This window comes from Neovison vison, chromosome 2 (genome assembly GCF_020171115.1).
Source record: "Neovison vison isolate M4711 chromosome 2, ASM_NN_V1, whole genome shotgun sequence".
NCBI classification, from domain to species: Eukaryota; Metazoa; Chordata; class Mammalia; order Carnivora; family Mustelidae; genus Neogale; species Neogale vison.
Window position 1 is genome coordinate 70,889,450 of NC_058092.1, and position 17,117 is coordinate 70,906,566.

At 32.1% G+C, this 17,117-nt stretch overlaps 1 protein-coding gene across 1 annotated transcript in view; it reads right to left on the bottom strand.

Annotated features, from left to right (window-relative positions):
* Positions 1–403: 403 nt before the first annotated feature.
* TTLL7 (tubulin tyrosine ligase like 7) overlaps positions 404–17,117 on the bottom strand; it is a 152,392-nt gene continuing 135,678 nt past the window's right edge. Inside the window, exons 20-21 of the mRNA XM_044238571.1 lie at positions 15,699–15,872; positions 404–5,159 (exon numbers count right to left, since the gene is read on the bottom strand). Of these exons, the coding sequence (XP_044094506.1) occupies positions 5,039–5,159; positions 15,699–15,872 (295 nt within the window). The 3' untranslated portion in view covers positions 404–5,038. The remainder of the gene's footprint in view (positions 5,160–15,698; positions 15,873–17,117) is intronic.

Genomic DNA, 17,117 nt, shown 5'->3' on the forward strand with positions numbered 1-17,117 from the left:
ATGTTGTTTTAATGATGATAAAGCTATAAATTCCTAGGAAAAATAAAAGTCATAACTAAGATGCTGACATAATTCTATTCAGATTAATAATATTGTTGTTATAATCAATGATACTAGAGAGATATAAAAGTGTCATTTCTAAATTCTAAAAGGGTCTGCCTTTCAGCTAACTAGGAGAAAAATTGACACCAATTTTGTTTATTCGACCTGACTTTAATATCAGTAAAAGTTATCCCCATAGTGCTATTGCTGTCTGTACAGCAGAAGAAAATAACTGTGAAAACATATTTCATCACCTGAAAGCTTAATTAAAGCCAGACCCCTCTACTAAAAAGTTTGTGTGTGTGTGTGTGTGTGTGTGTGTGTGTGTGTAAGACAGAAATAACCATTTGATGACATGTTGTTGCTTTCTTATGTTAAACATTTTTATTATAGTAATTGAAATAACTTCACCATACAGATATCACATGCTGAAGCATGACAATGCAATATTAATTGCACATAGTGTTGACATTTCAAGCATATTTTCTGTAACAACATTTGCATTCATATACAGGTAGTAAACACATGGGGATAATTTGAGTCATGATTCATGGTAGCAAATGTATTGCTTTCAAGCTAATCTTGAAACCCAGAATCTTCAACAAATCTATTAATAGTTGATATTGTAGCATGTACAGTAGTAACTACACGAACCAAGTCAGGACCAAGAACTATCATTGTTTACCTTTGAAAGAAAAATATCAGCATTATCTGATTATTTTTGCAAGGTAAGTCCTCTTACTAATTGAAAAAATATTAGTCTATTGAGCAATGACTTCACCAATAATTTTCAAGTTAGTGGTGGGGATAAAATAAAAGTTTTATGTAGCCCTTCTTAGATAATACAGCCCAGTTAATACAAAATATGTTACCTGAATAGTTTTTCTTCAATATACCATATACCTACTTACGACAAAGCAAAAAATCACCAAAAGGGTGGCAATCTCAAGGAGTGCCATAAGTTTTAATATACTACTTTTGGTTTGCAAGACTGTTATTTGTAGCCATGTATCTTGGTTCAAAGAGTCTAGACAATGTTTTTTAGGTATAGAAACTTGATTCTTAAAAGTCTCAGCAGACAAATTGAACTTGATCTAATAACACATTTTACCTAAGTTTAATTTTTGCTGAAGTAAAAATACACCACCATAAAATGCAAGGAAAACCAATATTTAAACGGCAGGATTTATCCTTTCTGGACTTTGTCCATCAAAGGTCAAAACTTCAAAGGTTATAGGAGGAAGAAGAGGTGGTGTTGAAGGAAGGAAAAAAGGAAGAAAGAAAAAGCAGCATAAGGAATACAATTTTGATAATGAACATATTTCTAATTTTTTTATTTGTAAATAATATATACCCAAAATATTTAGATAACTAATTCAGAACCTGAAAACATAAGTTTCTCAATTTAAAGAGAAAAGCCAATTTTCAAAAATTATTAGACCACAGCAACACAACTAACTAAAGTTACACTTTTTATTGCTTAACCTTAGAGCCAGTAAACTAAGACTCGAAATGTAAACTAGCATTACAGAACAGAAAAGGAAGGTATTTCCTGTCACTCTTCTCGAGGTATTTGCTATTATTTTTTAAAGAGAACACATTTAAGAATGAATCAGTGCTTTGCAAAAACCTAGAAATAATAGACTTTATGCAACTATCAACTTTTTTGGTATATTTGAAAAGGTCAAATATGTCTATGTTTAGATTTAAAAAGAATCTTTACATAGAATGGCTTTGATATGATAAAGATGAAAGCATTGGATTAATTTATACTAAAATGTGAAATTGCAAGTTAGATAACAAAATTCTATAATCATATGCTTTCCAAATTAAAAAGAAAATTAGAATGAAGTCCTTGATGTCTAGAAGCCTCCACCATCTAGTTGTTTGTAAATACTACGTGAAAAGAAAGTTGGGTTTTTTGTTTGTTTGTCTGAGTTTGGTTCATTTTAGTTTTAGGGAGGAGGAATTAGTAGGCAATTTTCGTGTATTTAGAAATATGAAAAAAATCTGTATAAACCTTTCCATCTGGCAGAGGTTATTTCCATATTTGATCCTGTTATAACTTCATTTTTATACAAGCAAGGTAAATAAAATGCTAGTAAAATAAAATGTGTTGCTAGTAAAAATAAACATAATATGAATCATAATAGTTCCCTCAACAGATTACATAAAGCAAATGGTAACTAATTACAAGGCTGGATAATTAAAGTGAAAACAAATCTGCCATCTCATACCATGTTCATAGATGAGGTTTAAAACAAAGGTTGCTTTTTATATAATTTTGGAAATCATTGCAATCATATATAGTTCTGGGAAGCATTCTAATCTTAGATCTACAGAATGAGTAGGGACTTTTTTTTTTAAATAACAGAATGATTATAACTTTCGTTTTAAGTAAACCAAATTCCCTATTAAAAACTCCTGGTAATATTGAATAACTTCTGAAGTTTTTCAAATAAAGTTACTTTCTCTCCTGGAAGAGAGAGAATATCAGACCCGTACTATCACTTATATTGATATGTTTTCACCTTAAGAATAAAAGATTTATAATAAAAACTGAGGAATATTTTATACCTCTAAAACATTTCTATGGCCTCCAGAGACTTTCATGGTTTACTACTGAATTTTCTCTTCTTAGTTTCTCATTAGGGAATAAGCACTATGGCAACCATAATCCACAGCAAACCAGGTAGTATATATAAATAATGAGCACACGGCTTTTATTCACAACTTTATCACATCAAACCAGATCAGTATAAATATGCAAACGGGAGCAAGAAAGTTCTAGTGCTCAAAAAAACCCAGATCTAAGTAGCTAGAGAAATAAAATTTGTTCATTAATTAGTTGGGTAGTTTCACACATTTTAACTTTTTTTTTCAAAGGTTCTTAAATAGTGTGCATGGGTGTGTGTGTGTGTGTGTGTGTGTGTGTTTTCTAAGGGAAGAGGGTTCATCCCCACGTTGAGCATTCTTCTTGTTTTAAATAAGAACTTCGCTCTTTTATCATTAAAGACAGAAGTCTCAAAGCACCCACTCTAGCAACACTGAATAGCCGTTTTAAGTTAATGCAAGTGAGTGACCAACAAACTGGATAGATACCTCATACCAGACACTTGAAAATTTTGTTTCATTCATGGACAAATCATGAATTTAAAGGAAAAATTATTAAAAATACTTCATGAAAAGACCTACTTGCTTATCACTCTTCCAGTGGTTTTGTAATATCCCAATTTTTGCATTATTTATTCTAAGAAATCTGTAATATATTTAAGAATTCACAAAATGGAGTCACAAATACTCCAAGCTATACTGTAATTTCCTTTATTCTGACATCCTTATCCTCTTTTTCCTCAAAGACAATAACAAATTCTTCTTTGGGATGCATTTAGCAAGGAAAAGTATCTACTGGAATATGGATGTTAGGTAATCATAAAGAATCAAGTAGTGATAATTTAAGGAAAAAACTATTTTAGCTTATCACAGCCTCAGAATATGGCTTTAAAACCGAAATAGATCTAATTTACAACTTTAGGTTGCCAATTATCCTTTTTGCAAATTAAACTAGGACAGTTTGCTTCTCTCAGTTTTCCTGTTTGGGGGCCATTTCTTGATTTACTGGGAGTAGTTTCTAGGATACTAAAAGGTAAAACACTCCTAAATTTTGTCAGTGATTAGTATCTGTGAGAAAGTAAGACTGTTGGGAGAAGTTTAAACAAGCTTCTAAAAGATGCATATTGTAATTTCTAAGGATTTCCATTCAATGATAGCGCTATTTATATTTTTATGGAAAACTGAAACTTTAGCTCACTCCCTCACTCATTGTTTTTGAAACTATAAGCAAGAAGAAGTAGTAAATTGCTATGAAATGTATGCATAATAACTTGAGACAGAAAACTCCATCCTCTATTTTGATTTTAGAAAATTCTCAAGGGTACATCTATGACTAATAATATCTAGTAACCAGAATCTTCTATTTGCAACAATTAGATTATTTTCTATGCTGCAATGTGAAGCTCTATATTAGACTTCACAATGTAAGTTGGTTGGTTTCATCATTAAGAGGCTTATAAAATAAGTGTGACACATTATCCTATAACACCAAAATGAGTTTGAAATGTCAACTCTTCTACTTCCGAAGAACAGAAGAAACTGTATCTGAGCATACATACCCATTGGAGATATACTTCCCAAATAAAAGTGAGTGGTATGAGATACAAAAGTCAGATGGAAAGATTCTGTCATCAGCATCATTTTCTGTTCCTTTATGTGACTCCCAATGAAAAGTAGAAAATAAAAGTTTGTTTACATTTTTTAAATTTTAACCCACTGGATTGTCTTCCATTTTAGGTCACTGCATGGCCTTACTAAAGCCTTACTGAAAATGTACATTATCACAAGTAGCTAAATTTCCTCATAAAGGAATAAAAAATTGGGAAAATCAGGTTGAAATTTTTATAGTACTTTGTAGTGTGCTACAGTAATGATAAACCCGTTTTGTATTTAATTCTATCATCAAGCAACACCAGGCTTCTAGCTTTGTTTTTCATTTTAAATGGCTACTATATATAAGAGAATTAATAAGGTTTTATACTATTAATGCTTTTTCAAGTCAAAAGAAGTGTTATCTAGAAAATAATTTAACACTGAAATGGGATCATTTCTGTTTTATATACTCTGCAGCAAAAATAACATTTCTAGTAGGAAGGTATTAATTATAAACCTAGCAAATTCTAGACATTCACATATTTGTGTAAACAATTTAACATGGTTTATTACATTTCCAGAAAGGTTAAGTCTTATATCCAGTTTTCTGCTAATTCTTCTTTCATATATTATAATAAATATATGTTATTTTAGTGCACATGTATATATTCACACATATATGTCATATATACATAAAACAGCACTTAATGGTCACTTTCTTTGCATGTTTAAATTGGAGGGAAAAAATGAATTGCAATTATGCATAATCCATGGCAATCTTCCTTTTGTTTCACAAATGGCCATATCGGGATGTAAACAAAACATTGGAGCGAGTCATTCCAGGTGAACTGTATTTCAAGGTGTAGGTTGGTGTTCTCATGAAGAATTGTGTACTTCCTGGTAATAAATACCTACAAATGACAGTTAAAAAATTATACTTTACAAAAAAGTTAATATTAACATCTCTCACTAAAGTGTTCTGTGATTAATAATTTATATATGCTACGTGAGAAACAATACTATAATAACAATGCATTCTACATCAAAAAAATGTTCTCTCCCAAGCTCAGGTGGGAAGGTGGAAGATGATCATAAAAGTCTCACTTAAAAAGCTGAATATAGTTGCAACATATGATCTTAGTATCTCAAGACAACCCCGAAAGAGCCATTATACTCACATGCTAAGAAACTATTTCCGTGGCTCATGTTAATTTGAAATTCATCATTAATCTCTATAAATAATATATGAAACTAGTCAAATATTTCTTAAAAACATGTGATATGAGAATTTGGATGGCCACATTACCAATAATTGTTTGTTTCAAGGATGTTGGAACCATTAATTACAATTTGATAATATTTCATTAACATATTATGACTATAGGTAATCTAAGAGAAAAAGACAAAAATTCATAATTATAAAATTTATATTCCTAGACCACATTGTTCTTATAATAGAACACCAAAAATAATCATAATTACAGGTTACATTCAATCTTTGCAGACAAATGTATTTCAGAATACATGGATTTTCCAGATTTTAAAATGATACTAGTATATAGTGTATATACTATATATAATATAATATCTCCATTGAGGCCTTGGAGCAGCATCAAGTCAAACCATTAATATTTCTGTAGTGAAATGTATGAATACTTACAATAAACAGGATGAAAACAATAAACTTCATGTCAATTCAGGTCAGGTCAGATTTGCCAATAAAAAGGTTACTCTTCCTTTCTTTTTAGTTTTTAGAGATTTGAGAATAAGAAATTATAAAGAAGAATGTGCAAATGTATAATTTGTATAATTATACAAATGTATAATTTGTTTCTCTCTGCAAAAACTTTTATTAGCATTAGGCCACTCCAATCTATATATCTAGAGAAAAAATGGAAATCCACAAGGAAATCCACATGAGCAAATGCAAGTAAACATGACTATTAAAAGTATAAACCCTGGTAATGACAAGATGGACACGCTATGAAGTCAGGACAAAGACATCTATGAGGAATTTCCAAAACCAGGAGTAGCAAGGAGCAATAGAAGGAGATGTGAAATTTTTGAAAAAATGAACAATGGTAGACAATCAACTCATTTATTTTTTTCACTTTACGTTAGAATCTTCCAGCAACAGTATTCATACTTCCATAGATACACAATGAAACCGAGGGCCAAGAGTACTATTAGCTACCTATTCTGCATTAAATAATGTTGATAACTACTATGCCTCCATGCCAATGGAAAGTTACATTTATAGTTGGGTTATATGAATTTTGTAGAAGAATATGAACTCATTATGATCAAGCTGCATACAGCATTCAGATTAAAATGGAAGAATTCTCCATAACATCCATAAACATCATTTTATCATGAATTATCTAATATCTTCTAAATCTATTACCTAGCATCACAAACTATAAATAATTGCTCAAATCATTAAGTTAATAGAGCAGTAAAATAATACACAACAAACCAAATTAAATCAAAATTTGCACAATGGGTGATGAATAATGAAACAATTGATTTCTCACATCACAGATTATATAAATTATTTTCGTAATATCACTTGGGTAATTTATACGGATTAATTATTATGTCAAGAGCTAGTGGAGTCATGATGATTAATCTGTATCTTCTGTCATGAAAAAGCTCCCATCCTATCTAAGGCAAAGGTGCAAAAGAAAATAAGGTGTTTGAATAAAACCCACTAGTTTTCATTAGTTGAAAGTTATTCTACCTTCTATTGAAAATGCATTCTGATTATACTGATAATTATCAGAGCAAACAACAACTTATACCAACTTCCGTTTGAACAATTTCCAAGCAAGAGTTACTACTGACATTACAGTAACATTGACATATCCTTTTGAGTTAAAGATCTCCAGTCCACAGAGGAAAAATAAAAGTATAAAGCCTAGGGTTACAGCTAACCTAGACTATTTTATTTAACACTATGTAATACTTAGTGTTTTCTATGTGCTCAGCACTATCCTAATTGCTTTACAAATATTAAATCATTTACTTCTCATAAAAATTCTATACAGTAGATATTACTGTATGCTTCATTTTATAGATGAATACACTGAAGCATACAGGGGTCGAAGTCTTGCCCACAGTTACATAGCTGGTAAATAGCAGAGCTTGGACTCCAAGTCCAGAATCAGTGCTCCCAGCAACTATACTCTATTGTCGTTTCTCTGTATAAATATTAGTTTTAAAACTAATGGATACAAACTACAAAGTATAAAATAACCTAGAAAATAGAAGGTTATACATCCACAAACCTAAAGTTTTTAAAAGAAGCAGAAAAAAACTAAAATGAAACTTTCGTAAGAAAAAGAGTTCAGTATGAGCTTTAAAAAAAAAAAAAACATATGCAATCACATTGGAGGAAACATTTTGTTTCCCTAAAGCAAGTGCTGTGGGATATTTTAAAGCATTACAGGGAAACAGAATGGATTATTTGACTTAATATCTCCATTACTATCTCTTGGGAGATCCCACACTAGCTGAACATCAAAGATTATTTTTGGAAATGTTCTTTGCAATGAAATTAAAATACAATTTGATTGTTTTTAGCAAGAAGAATATCTCTGGAAAGTATATTTATAGACTATCTATATCCAAAGAGTCTGTGTTAAAGGACCAAAAAATGTGAAAAGTTTACAGCTTTACCTTTGTTCCGTCTTCTGATATATAAAAATGGCTAACTTGTAAGTACCAAGGAGAAATACCTCAGATTACCCTGTTTGCTTCACACATGCATCCTCATCACTGAGGCTATGTGTACACAACCTCAAACATCCATCACATAGACATAAAACATGCATTTGCCCAGTTCCTACTTGATGTAGAATTGATCTGTCATGTACCGACTTACTGCTGACCATGGGGATTTCTAGAACATAAACATTTCAAGACCAGTAGGGAATTAGCCTTGAAAACTTAAGCTACACCCACCTTCTGAGATTTTCCTGGAGTAAGATCAGGACCCCTGATACCCCCCCAAATAAACTCAGCTTCCTGGTTTGGGGAACAAAGGTAAATAAAGTTCATCATAATATTTATCCTGTGTTTAAAATTTTTTTCTACTGTGGTACTTATATATATACATATATATATGTATGTATATATATATATATATATATATAGTGTGTGTGTGTGTGTGTGTGTATAATCATAAAACTTACTAGTTTTTCATCTTTAAGTGTACAATTAGTGCATTAAGTACATTTAAAATGCTGTTTAACCATCACCACAACCTAGCTCAGAACTTTTTCATCCCAAACAGAAACTCCTTGTCCATTGAACACCAAATCCCCATTTCCCCCCTCCCCATTCCCTGGTAAACTCTATTCTACTTTCTGTCTCTATGAATTTGTCTACTCTAGCTACCTCATATATAGTAGAATCATATTTATCCTTTTGTGTCTGGCTCACTTAATTAGCCTGCTTTCATGGTTCATCCATGTTGCAGCATGTGTCAGAATTTCATTCTTCTATATAGACTGAACACTATTCCATTGTAGGTCTATATTACATTGTGTTTATCCATTCATCTGTTGGTGGACACCTGAGTGGTTTCCACCTTTTGGCTATTATTGTGAATAATGTTGCTATAAACACTGTTGTACAAGCATCTGTTTGAGCCCTTGTTTTCAGTTCTTTATTTATTTATTTATTTATTTGACAGAGAGAGATCACAAGTAGATGGAGAGAGAGGCAGTCAGAGAGAGAGAGAGAGGGAAGCAGGCTCCCTGCTGAGCAGAGAGCCCGATACGGGACCTGATCCCAGGACCCTGAGATCATGACCTGAGCCAAAGGCAGCAGCTTAACCCACTGAGCCACCCAGGCGCCCTGTTTTCAGTTCTTTTGGGTATATATCCGGAGTGAAATTGCTGGGTCATACGGCAATTCTATATTTAACTCTTTGAGGCACTAGCAAACTTTTCCATAGCAGCCACTTCATTCCACGTTCTGAGATAGTGAAAGCAAGGCATAAGGATTCCAACTTCTCAATATCCTTACCAACACTTACTATTTTGCACTTGGGGGATAATAGCCATCCCGGGGAGTGTGGATCATTCCATTGTTTTAACTTTGATTTGGGCAAGGGGTTGGGGGAAGCTCTAGTTTCAAGTCCTACCTCTGTGCAGCTAGGCTAGTAATGTGGGTTTGGAGAAGTCATTTAACCTCTTCAGGCTTCAGTTTTCAGTTTTCTCATCTGTGGAAAGAGTCCTGTAATTTCTCCCATGCTCGGCTCACAGAGTATAGAGCCAATGAAATAGTGTACAAGTGTGAAATATAACTTATGTGTTATGACCATCAGCCTCACAAGGCAAGACAATCCTTGTTCTGAAATATGTATTTCAAGCTATCAAGCTATCATAACCTGGGGCCATATTGGTATCATGTATTTAACTCAATTGTAAAATATAGTACACAATTGAAAGTGCATAAAACATAAATGTCCAGCTTAATGAATATTATAAAGTAATTACTTGTGTAACTGCTACCAGGTTAAATAACTGAATATTCCTAACACCCCAGAGCCCAGTATTACAGTATTACAGAGCCCTTCCTTTCTTCCCAATATCTTCCCCATTTTCACATAGACTATTTGGTTTTTCCCCCTAGAAGTTAGTAGGACTTCTTTTATGATCTAAGAATCTTATATAGGTTATATGGATTGCACATGCCTTCTTCCGTTCATTGGCTTGCTTTTTCACCCTCTTAATGGGGTCTTCTGATGAATATATATTTTTAATTTTAATATAGTAAAATTCATCTTCTCATGTATGATCTGCACTTTTTGGCCCTATTTTTTATTTGCTTACCTCAAAGTCATGAAAATATTGCCCTGCATTATCTTCTGTAATCTTTACTTTTGCCTTTCACATTTGTGTAGGCTATTTTTTCTTTGCATATGGTTTTGGTAAAATCAAGTTTCTTTTTTTTAATTATTATTTAGAAACCCAACTGTCTCATCACCGTTTTTAAAAATAAAAATTTCTTTTTTGCTCTTGTCATAAATCATATGTACCTCTTTTTCTCATAAGTTAAGTCTCTATATGTGCCTGGATCTACTTATGACTTTTCTGATGGTTTCATGGTCTGTCTATACTTTTGACAATATTACACTGTCTTAAATTACTTTATTATAAGTCTTAGTACACTATAGTTAATAAATCTTATCATTATATTTTTCTATTTCAAGAGTGTCTTATCTATTCTTGGCCCTTTGTTTTTCTGTATAAATGTTAAAACAAGCTTTGGTCAAAGACTGCCTCCTCCTAAAAATTTGTTGAGATTTATATTATGACTACATTGAATTTAGAAATGTTCAGAACTATTTACAAACTGACATTGGATTATATTGATCCTATTATGAATAAGGTATATCTTCCCATTTTTTACATTTTGCTAAGTAAAAGTCTTGTACATTTTTGTTACATTTATTACTAAGCATTAATTATTCTTTGATACAACTGAAAATATCATACCTAAAATTTCATATTCAGGCTGTTTGTTGTTGATATTGGAAAAATACAATCAATTTTCTTATCTTTACTTTGATTTAATTAAACTTGTTAAATTTACTTAATAATTTATCTGTAGATTCATTTTGATGTCTACAAACAGAATCATATCCATTAGTAAAGAGTTTCAGTTGGTGCTTTTTATTTCTTTTGCTTGATTTATTGAACCAACTAGGTTCAATAAATCTACTACAATGTTAAAAAGAAGTTATAATAAGAGGCAATCTTGTCTTATTCTTCATCTGAGAAGGAAAGCCTTCAACATTTCATCCTTATGTAAGTTTTTTGTAAGTTTTGTAGTTATTCTTCATTAGATTAAGGAATTTCCCTTTTGTTTCTAGCTTGCTACACATTTTTTAAAAATCATATATACTGAATTCTATCAAATGATTTGGCTGTATCTTTTGAAATGCTCTTTTATTCTATTAAAATCACATTGATCACTTTTTTTTTCACCCTTAAATTGGCGCAATAAACAGAAGTTGGTCATGGATACATTATCCAATTTAAAGTTCCTGAGTTCATTTTGCTAGCATTTTATTTAAGACTTTTGCATCTATGCTCAGGAGTAACACTGAACTTTCACTATCCTTTGACATAATGTTTTGGTTAGGTTGTAGAATCAATTGTATGGGAGTTTCATTAAAACAAGGTGCAGAATGTCCCCTCCTTTTCTGTTCTCAGGGTGGGTTTAATAGAATTGAATAGTGAAGACCTGTGAATCTGGAATTATCTTTGCAAGAGGGATTTTAATTACTGATCCAATTTCTTCAATAGTTAAGACTATTTACTATTTTTTATATAGGACTTTCTAACAAGAAATTTTGTCATTTAAAAAAAAAGAAATTTTGTCATTTTTGGTAATATGTGTTTTTCCAGGAATTTGTTAATCTAAATTACCAAATCAGCATGAAATTATTCATATTTTCTTATAAAATTTTCAATGCTTATAGGATCTGTAGTGATGTCTCAATCTTTGTTCTTGATGTTAACTCTTTCCTTTCATATTGGTCTTTCCAAAGACATATTTTGGCCATGTTGATCTTCTTTATGCTATTTGTTTCATTATATTATTAATTTATGCTGTCATTTTTATTCCCTTTCTCTACATTCTTTGGGTTTATTTTAATGTCATTTTGTCACTTTTCAAAATCATTGCTGATGTCATTTAATTTTTGCCTTTCCATTTGCCTAATGTGTTCATGTAAGTCTATAAATATGCCTATAATAATTATTTGTCTACATATTACAATTTTTTGTGTGTTATCATCCAGTTCAAAATACTTTCGTATGTCCATTATGATTTCTTTGATTCACGAGGTAATTAAAAGAAATTTTTTTATCCTTCCAAAGTATGAATATTTCAATTTTAATTTTTGCCTTTGTTTTCTAGCTTAATGGCATGGAATCAGGAAAAAAAAAAACCTCTGTATGATTTAAGTCTTCTGAAACTTGTTGAAATGTGCGTTATTATTGTACTTTATGATTGACTTTTGTAAAAGTTCCTGGTGTACTTGGTGTTTCATATTCTGAGATTATTGAATTGACTTCTATATATGATAGTTAGGTCTGTTAGTTACATTGTTAACATGGTCTATATCTTTAATTTTTAAAAAATATTATATATGTTGAAATATACATATACATACAAATGTAGAAAAAACATACCTATAAATAGATAGATCAATCAATCTCAAAATCTCCATCTATGGTTGTAGATTTGTCTATTTTTCCTTGTAATTCTGTTAACTTTTGCTTTGCAAAACATTGGGAACACTGTTACTCCTAGGAATCTAGGATGTTCACCAACATTCCCACCTTTGGCAGGCCTTGAACTCCTACTTTTTCCATTAGGCCCATGAGTCTATCAAAAGTGTTACTCAGTACTAACAAGCACTCATCAAGTACCTGGTTACCTCTCCAATGTCTTCAAGCAAGGTTTTCGTACTTTGTCTAGCTTTTCTAGTTGTTATTAAAGGGAGGATTTGTCCAAAAACCTAGTGCTCTGTTACCAAAGGCACAAGTCTGAACTCAGTGGTTTTTAAAAATATTTTTAACCATAACACCCCTTATGAAATGAGCTTACATGGAAGTTCATGAAATATAGAAACACAGAGATGTTGATGATAGAAAGTATTTGGAGATCCCAAAGCTTCCCAAGTAAGTGTAGTTACAGTAAAATATTGAGCTGGTCCCAAGAACTTTAGTTTCCTGGAGATAGATATCTGAGTTTATATATCAGTTCTATTTGCTTAGTTAGGAGTCTACCTCTGAGAAATGGCTTTCCACTTGGTATGCCTATTAAGTTGTTATTTTTATAAGACTTAAAGATTCAAGGGGCGCCTGGGTGGCTCAGTGGGTTAAGCCTCTGCCTTCGGCTCAGGTCATGATCTCAGGGTCCTGGGATCGAGCCCCGCATTGGGCTCTCTGCTCAGCAGGAAGCCTGTTTCCCTCTCTCTCTCTCTGCCTCCCTCTCCATCTACTTGTGATTTCTCTCTGTCAAATAAATAAATAAAATCTTAAAAAAAAAAAAAGATTCAAGGCTACTTTGTTCCATGGAATGGGTGACATGCACACTTTAAAGTCTCTTTTGAAAGAACATGCAGATCTTTCATTAAGATAAATATGGTCCATAAACCTGACTGATGTTATCTCTATTTTCTTCTCTTTAAATATTACAGATAAATTACCTAAATATGTATCTCCTCATAAAGTGTTTAGGTATACATCATATATTATTTATATTAGGCATATATATTAATTTATAAATATTAATTTATACTTTATTAGGTATACTTCATTAAAAATTTTTATCTATTAATAAATATCAAATTAAGTGATTTCTACATGTAAAGTAAAAAGCTATAGGTTCCTTATTGATAAGGGAAGAAAATATGGCCAGTTTTCACATGTTTTTAAATTAATGTGACATCAACTTGGGTTTTAATAGCTAGGTATGAGGAGCATGTGTTTATTTCTCTCTCCTCCTTGTGTTTCAAGTAGAAGAATTTCCACCAAATTTCTGGCCTTTTACCAGAAGTGAGTTATCTGATTTTCAGTTTTAAAAGAAGGAAGCAGGTATGCCTGGCTCAGTCCCTTTCTCTTGTTGGATCAGCCTATCTGCAAAAAGGAGGCATCCTTACTCGCTCACTAGCCAACATTAACAGAACTAGACTTTATGGGGTACTGTTAGTGGAAGGTTTAGGTTGATCTAGATCTGCCCATCACTGGATCAGTACACTGAATTCTAGAACTCAATTTTAGAGAATTCACTTGGCTCAAATCTACACCACAGTCCCTCAGTGCAGCTTTACTCAGTAATGAAGCTACATTCTGATGATCGTCTGTCTGATTCCTACATTTCTCTCTCTCTCAAATGGTTCTGAACTTGGACAGGAATAAAGGGTATGTTTTACTAACCCCTCTTCCCCCACAATGCTTATAATCGTCATATTGGGGTTATACTGAGTATTTCAGAACTCAAGATTTCAGGATAGGAATATCTCTACTGACCACCAGAAAGGGAAGAAAATAAAAAGGCCTGACACAGTTGTAAGGTATAACTTCTCCCTCCAGAGTGACCTCATTCTATTTTGCCTACCCACTAAAGTTATAAGAGCCCTCAATAGAAAATGTGTTACAAAATCTATAATCGCAAGAGTGACATTAAAGAGTTTGAAACCATCCTTCCTAGACTGGAACTTAAGATTTTCCTGATCATCACTCCTTAACGTGAAGTCTCTTCATTTACATGTTGTAATGTCTTAATGATGACCACCATTCTTTTAAATCATGCAAAAATATTAATGAAAATAATGTTTTATTTCAATAATTTGCTTCAGCCAAATCATTAAACTGTAGAATACTGTTTTGATATTTACATATCTCAAATACTAATGGCTAGTTTTACCTCTCTCATTGTTGTGGTCACTGCTGAATGATTTACAGGGGGAGAGTTAAAATGAGTTAAAGGTATGACAAAGTATAATGTCAGAATCCAAGACAAACAGAGATTAAAAGTATATCTTTCAACACTTTTTGTGAAATATACTCCAAGCCATTTTGCTGTTGTAGTCACTTTTTAAAAAGTTATCTTTATTAAGTATTTTCTATGATCTCTTTAATAAACAGATCAATTTCTAGGTGTTTCAAAAGACAATCCCGGCTATGGTGTTTCATTTTCCTCATCGCTTATTCAACTGTTAGTTGAATGCTATCATCATTTGACTATCACTTAGTTTTTCAAAGTCATGTTCATTCTCTTCTATCCAGAGTAGTACTGTAACTTATACCTGTTAAAAATAAAGTCACATGTTCATCTTTAATTCTAATGGGCACTATGGATTATACAGAGAAATGGTAAAATATAATGTTTTTTCAATCTGTGTATTTTTTGCAGCTTAAACACAATATTATTTCTCATGATTTGTTAAACTACCTATTTTAATGACCGTATTTATTAAAATTCAACTTTTAAATGGAACTTAATGAAATTCAGCTCCCATAGATGTGTGTCATGATGAAGCGAGTAAAGATTAAACTAAAGGCATCCTCTCAACTTATCAGGCTGAAGGATAGATTTGAAATCTCCCTATTGGTGGAAACAGTCAAGTTTCTGTTTGGATGTTTTTCCTTGGTATTTGAAAGCAAAATTATATAAGCCAAATAATCTTATGTTCAAGTAGGTTATTTCTGTCACCTTCAGGTTTGTGGCTGCTGTCCTTGTTCGGTCCTTTAAAAGTAAAGACTGGTGCAAATTAAAAGTCTTTTGTAGATAAGAGCATGTATGAATTTTCGGTCTTTAGCTTTTTCTATAGCTATATAAACAAAAAGAGACTTTCAATTTCAAACTGCACTGTGGAATTACTTTATATAAAACTCACAGGGTGTAGAAATGAAAACAAGTACCTGGAATTACCCCAATCGGTACCAATGCCTGAGACTGATCCTCTTGAGTCAGTTGCATATTTGTAAACCACTAGCAGGCACTGTTTACAAAGTTCAACCAGGCGCTGGCAACATTGGAGCTGCAAAGGAGTCACCACCTCTGGGCTTTTACTGAAAATACTCTCCCAAGAGGATCTGTTGGCATGGAAACAGACATGACCTCATGTGGCTGTTAAAAATGACAACCAGCTTTATCACTTACCTAGCAACAAACCAGTAAGGAAAAGTAGAAATGGACTTAGACATTTGAATTTATTACAAATGGTTGAAAGGTATAAAACAAATACAAATTTGAAAATTAATCTTTATAATAAAAAACACAACACAGAATTCATATACTATTTATCTTTAAAGATTTTACTGATGCCAAATGTGGGTAGCTATCAGGGCGGTTTCTCAACACCTCTGAAAAAAAAGAAAATGAGTTACTCTATATTAAGGCATATGTAAAATACTGAGCTTATTTCTCAAAAGGTAGATATTCTAAAACTTTAGGTTTCCTAGAAAACATTAGTAATGACCCCACAGTAGAGTTTAAAATTTGCTTCAATTTCACTTGTGCCCTCTCTGTATTAGGAGAATTTAAGTGAATCCCTTGATTATGACCACTTCTCTCAAAACACTTCAAGGTGTAATTATGTCCATGATATTCCTAGTGTACAGGTTCTGTATTCTAGAAGTCATGTTATCTCAGCAGTGCTGCCTGACCATGATCACAAAGGTAATGCCCTTCCTCCTTAAGTTCACTCAGCTTATACCAAAGCATGTGGTAGTACAAACTATCTTGGTAAACTTCAAGTGTGTGTGTGTGCATGTATGCATGCACACAGGTAAACAAATACATATAATGTACTTACAATTCCTAAATTTACCATACTGATCTAAATCAGGAAACACCTCACCACCCCAACCACGAAAAAGAGAGAGAAGGAGACTTATTTCCTTAGTGTAAAAGAAACTTTTCAAGTCTAAAGGGGAAAGTTTGGTTTGATACTTGGTAATGGTTCAAGTCCCATTTTACATAGACTGATTCACTTAATCCTTAGAGAAAGAAAAGAGTAGATTTTCAGGAAAAAAAAATATTAAGAAAAATATTTTTCTGAAGAAATGTACTTCCCAATGGGAAATTCAAAGACTCCATTTTCAATCTTCTATGGATATTTGATACCTCTGGAATTTTTTAAAATGTTTTAGAAACACAGAAAGGTATTTTTTAGTAGAAAGGTTACTGTTTATTTTTTCAGGAGAAACATGGTCCTAAAAAGATAGCATATCATCTGTGAATGACAGGTATTCTTAAAAGGAATTGGATTCAAATGAGTAGACTGAAAGGAATAAATTTTCTTCCATATTCTGAGATGTTTGGAACTAAAGTAATAC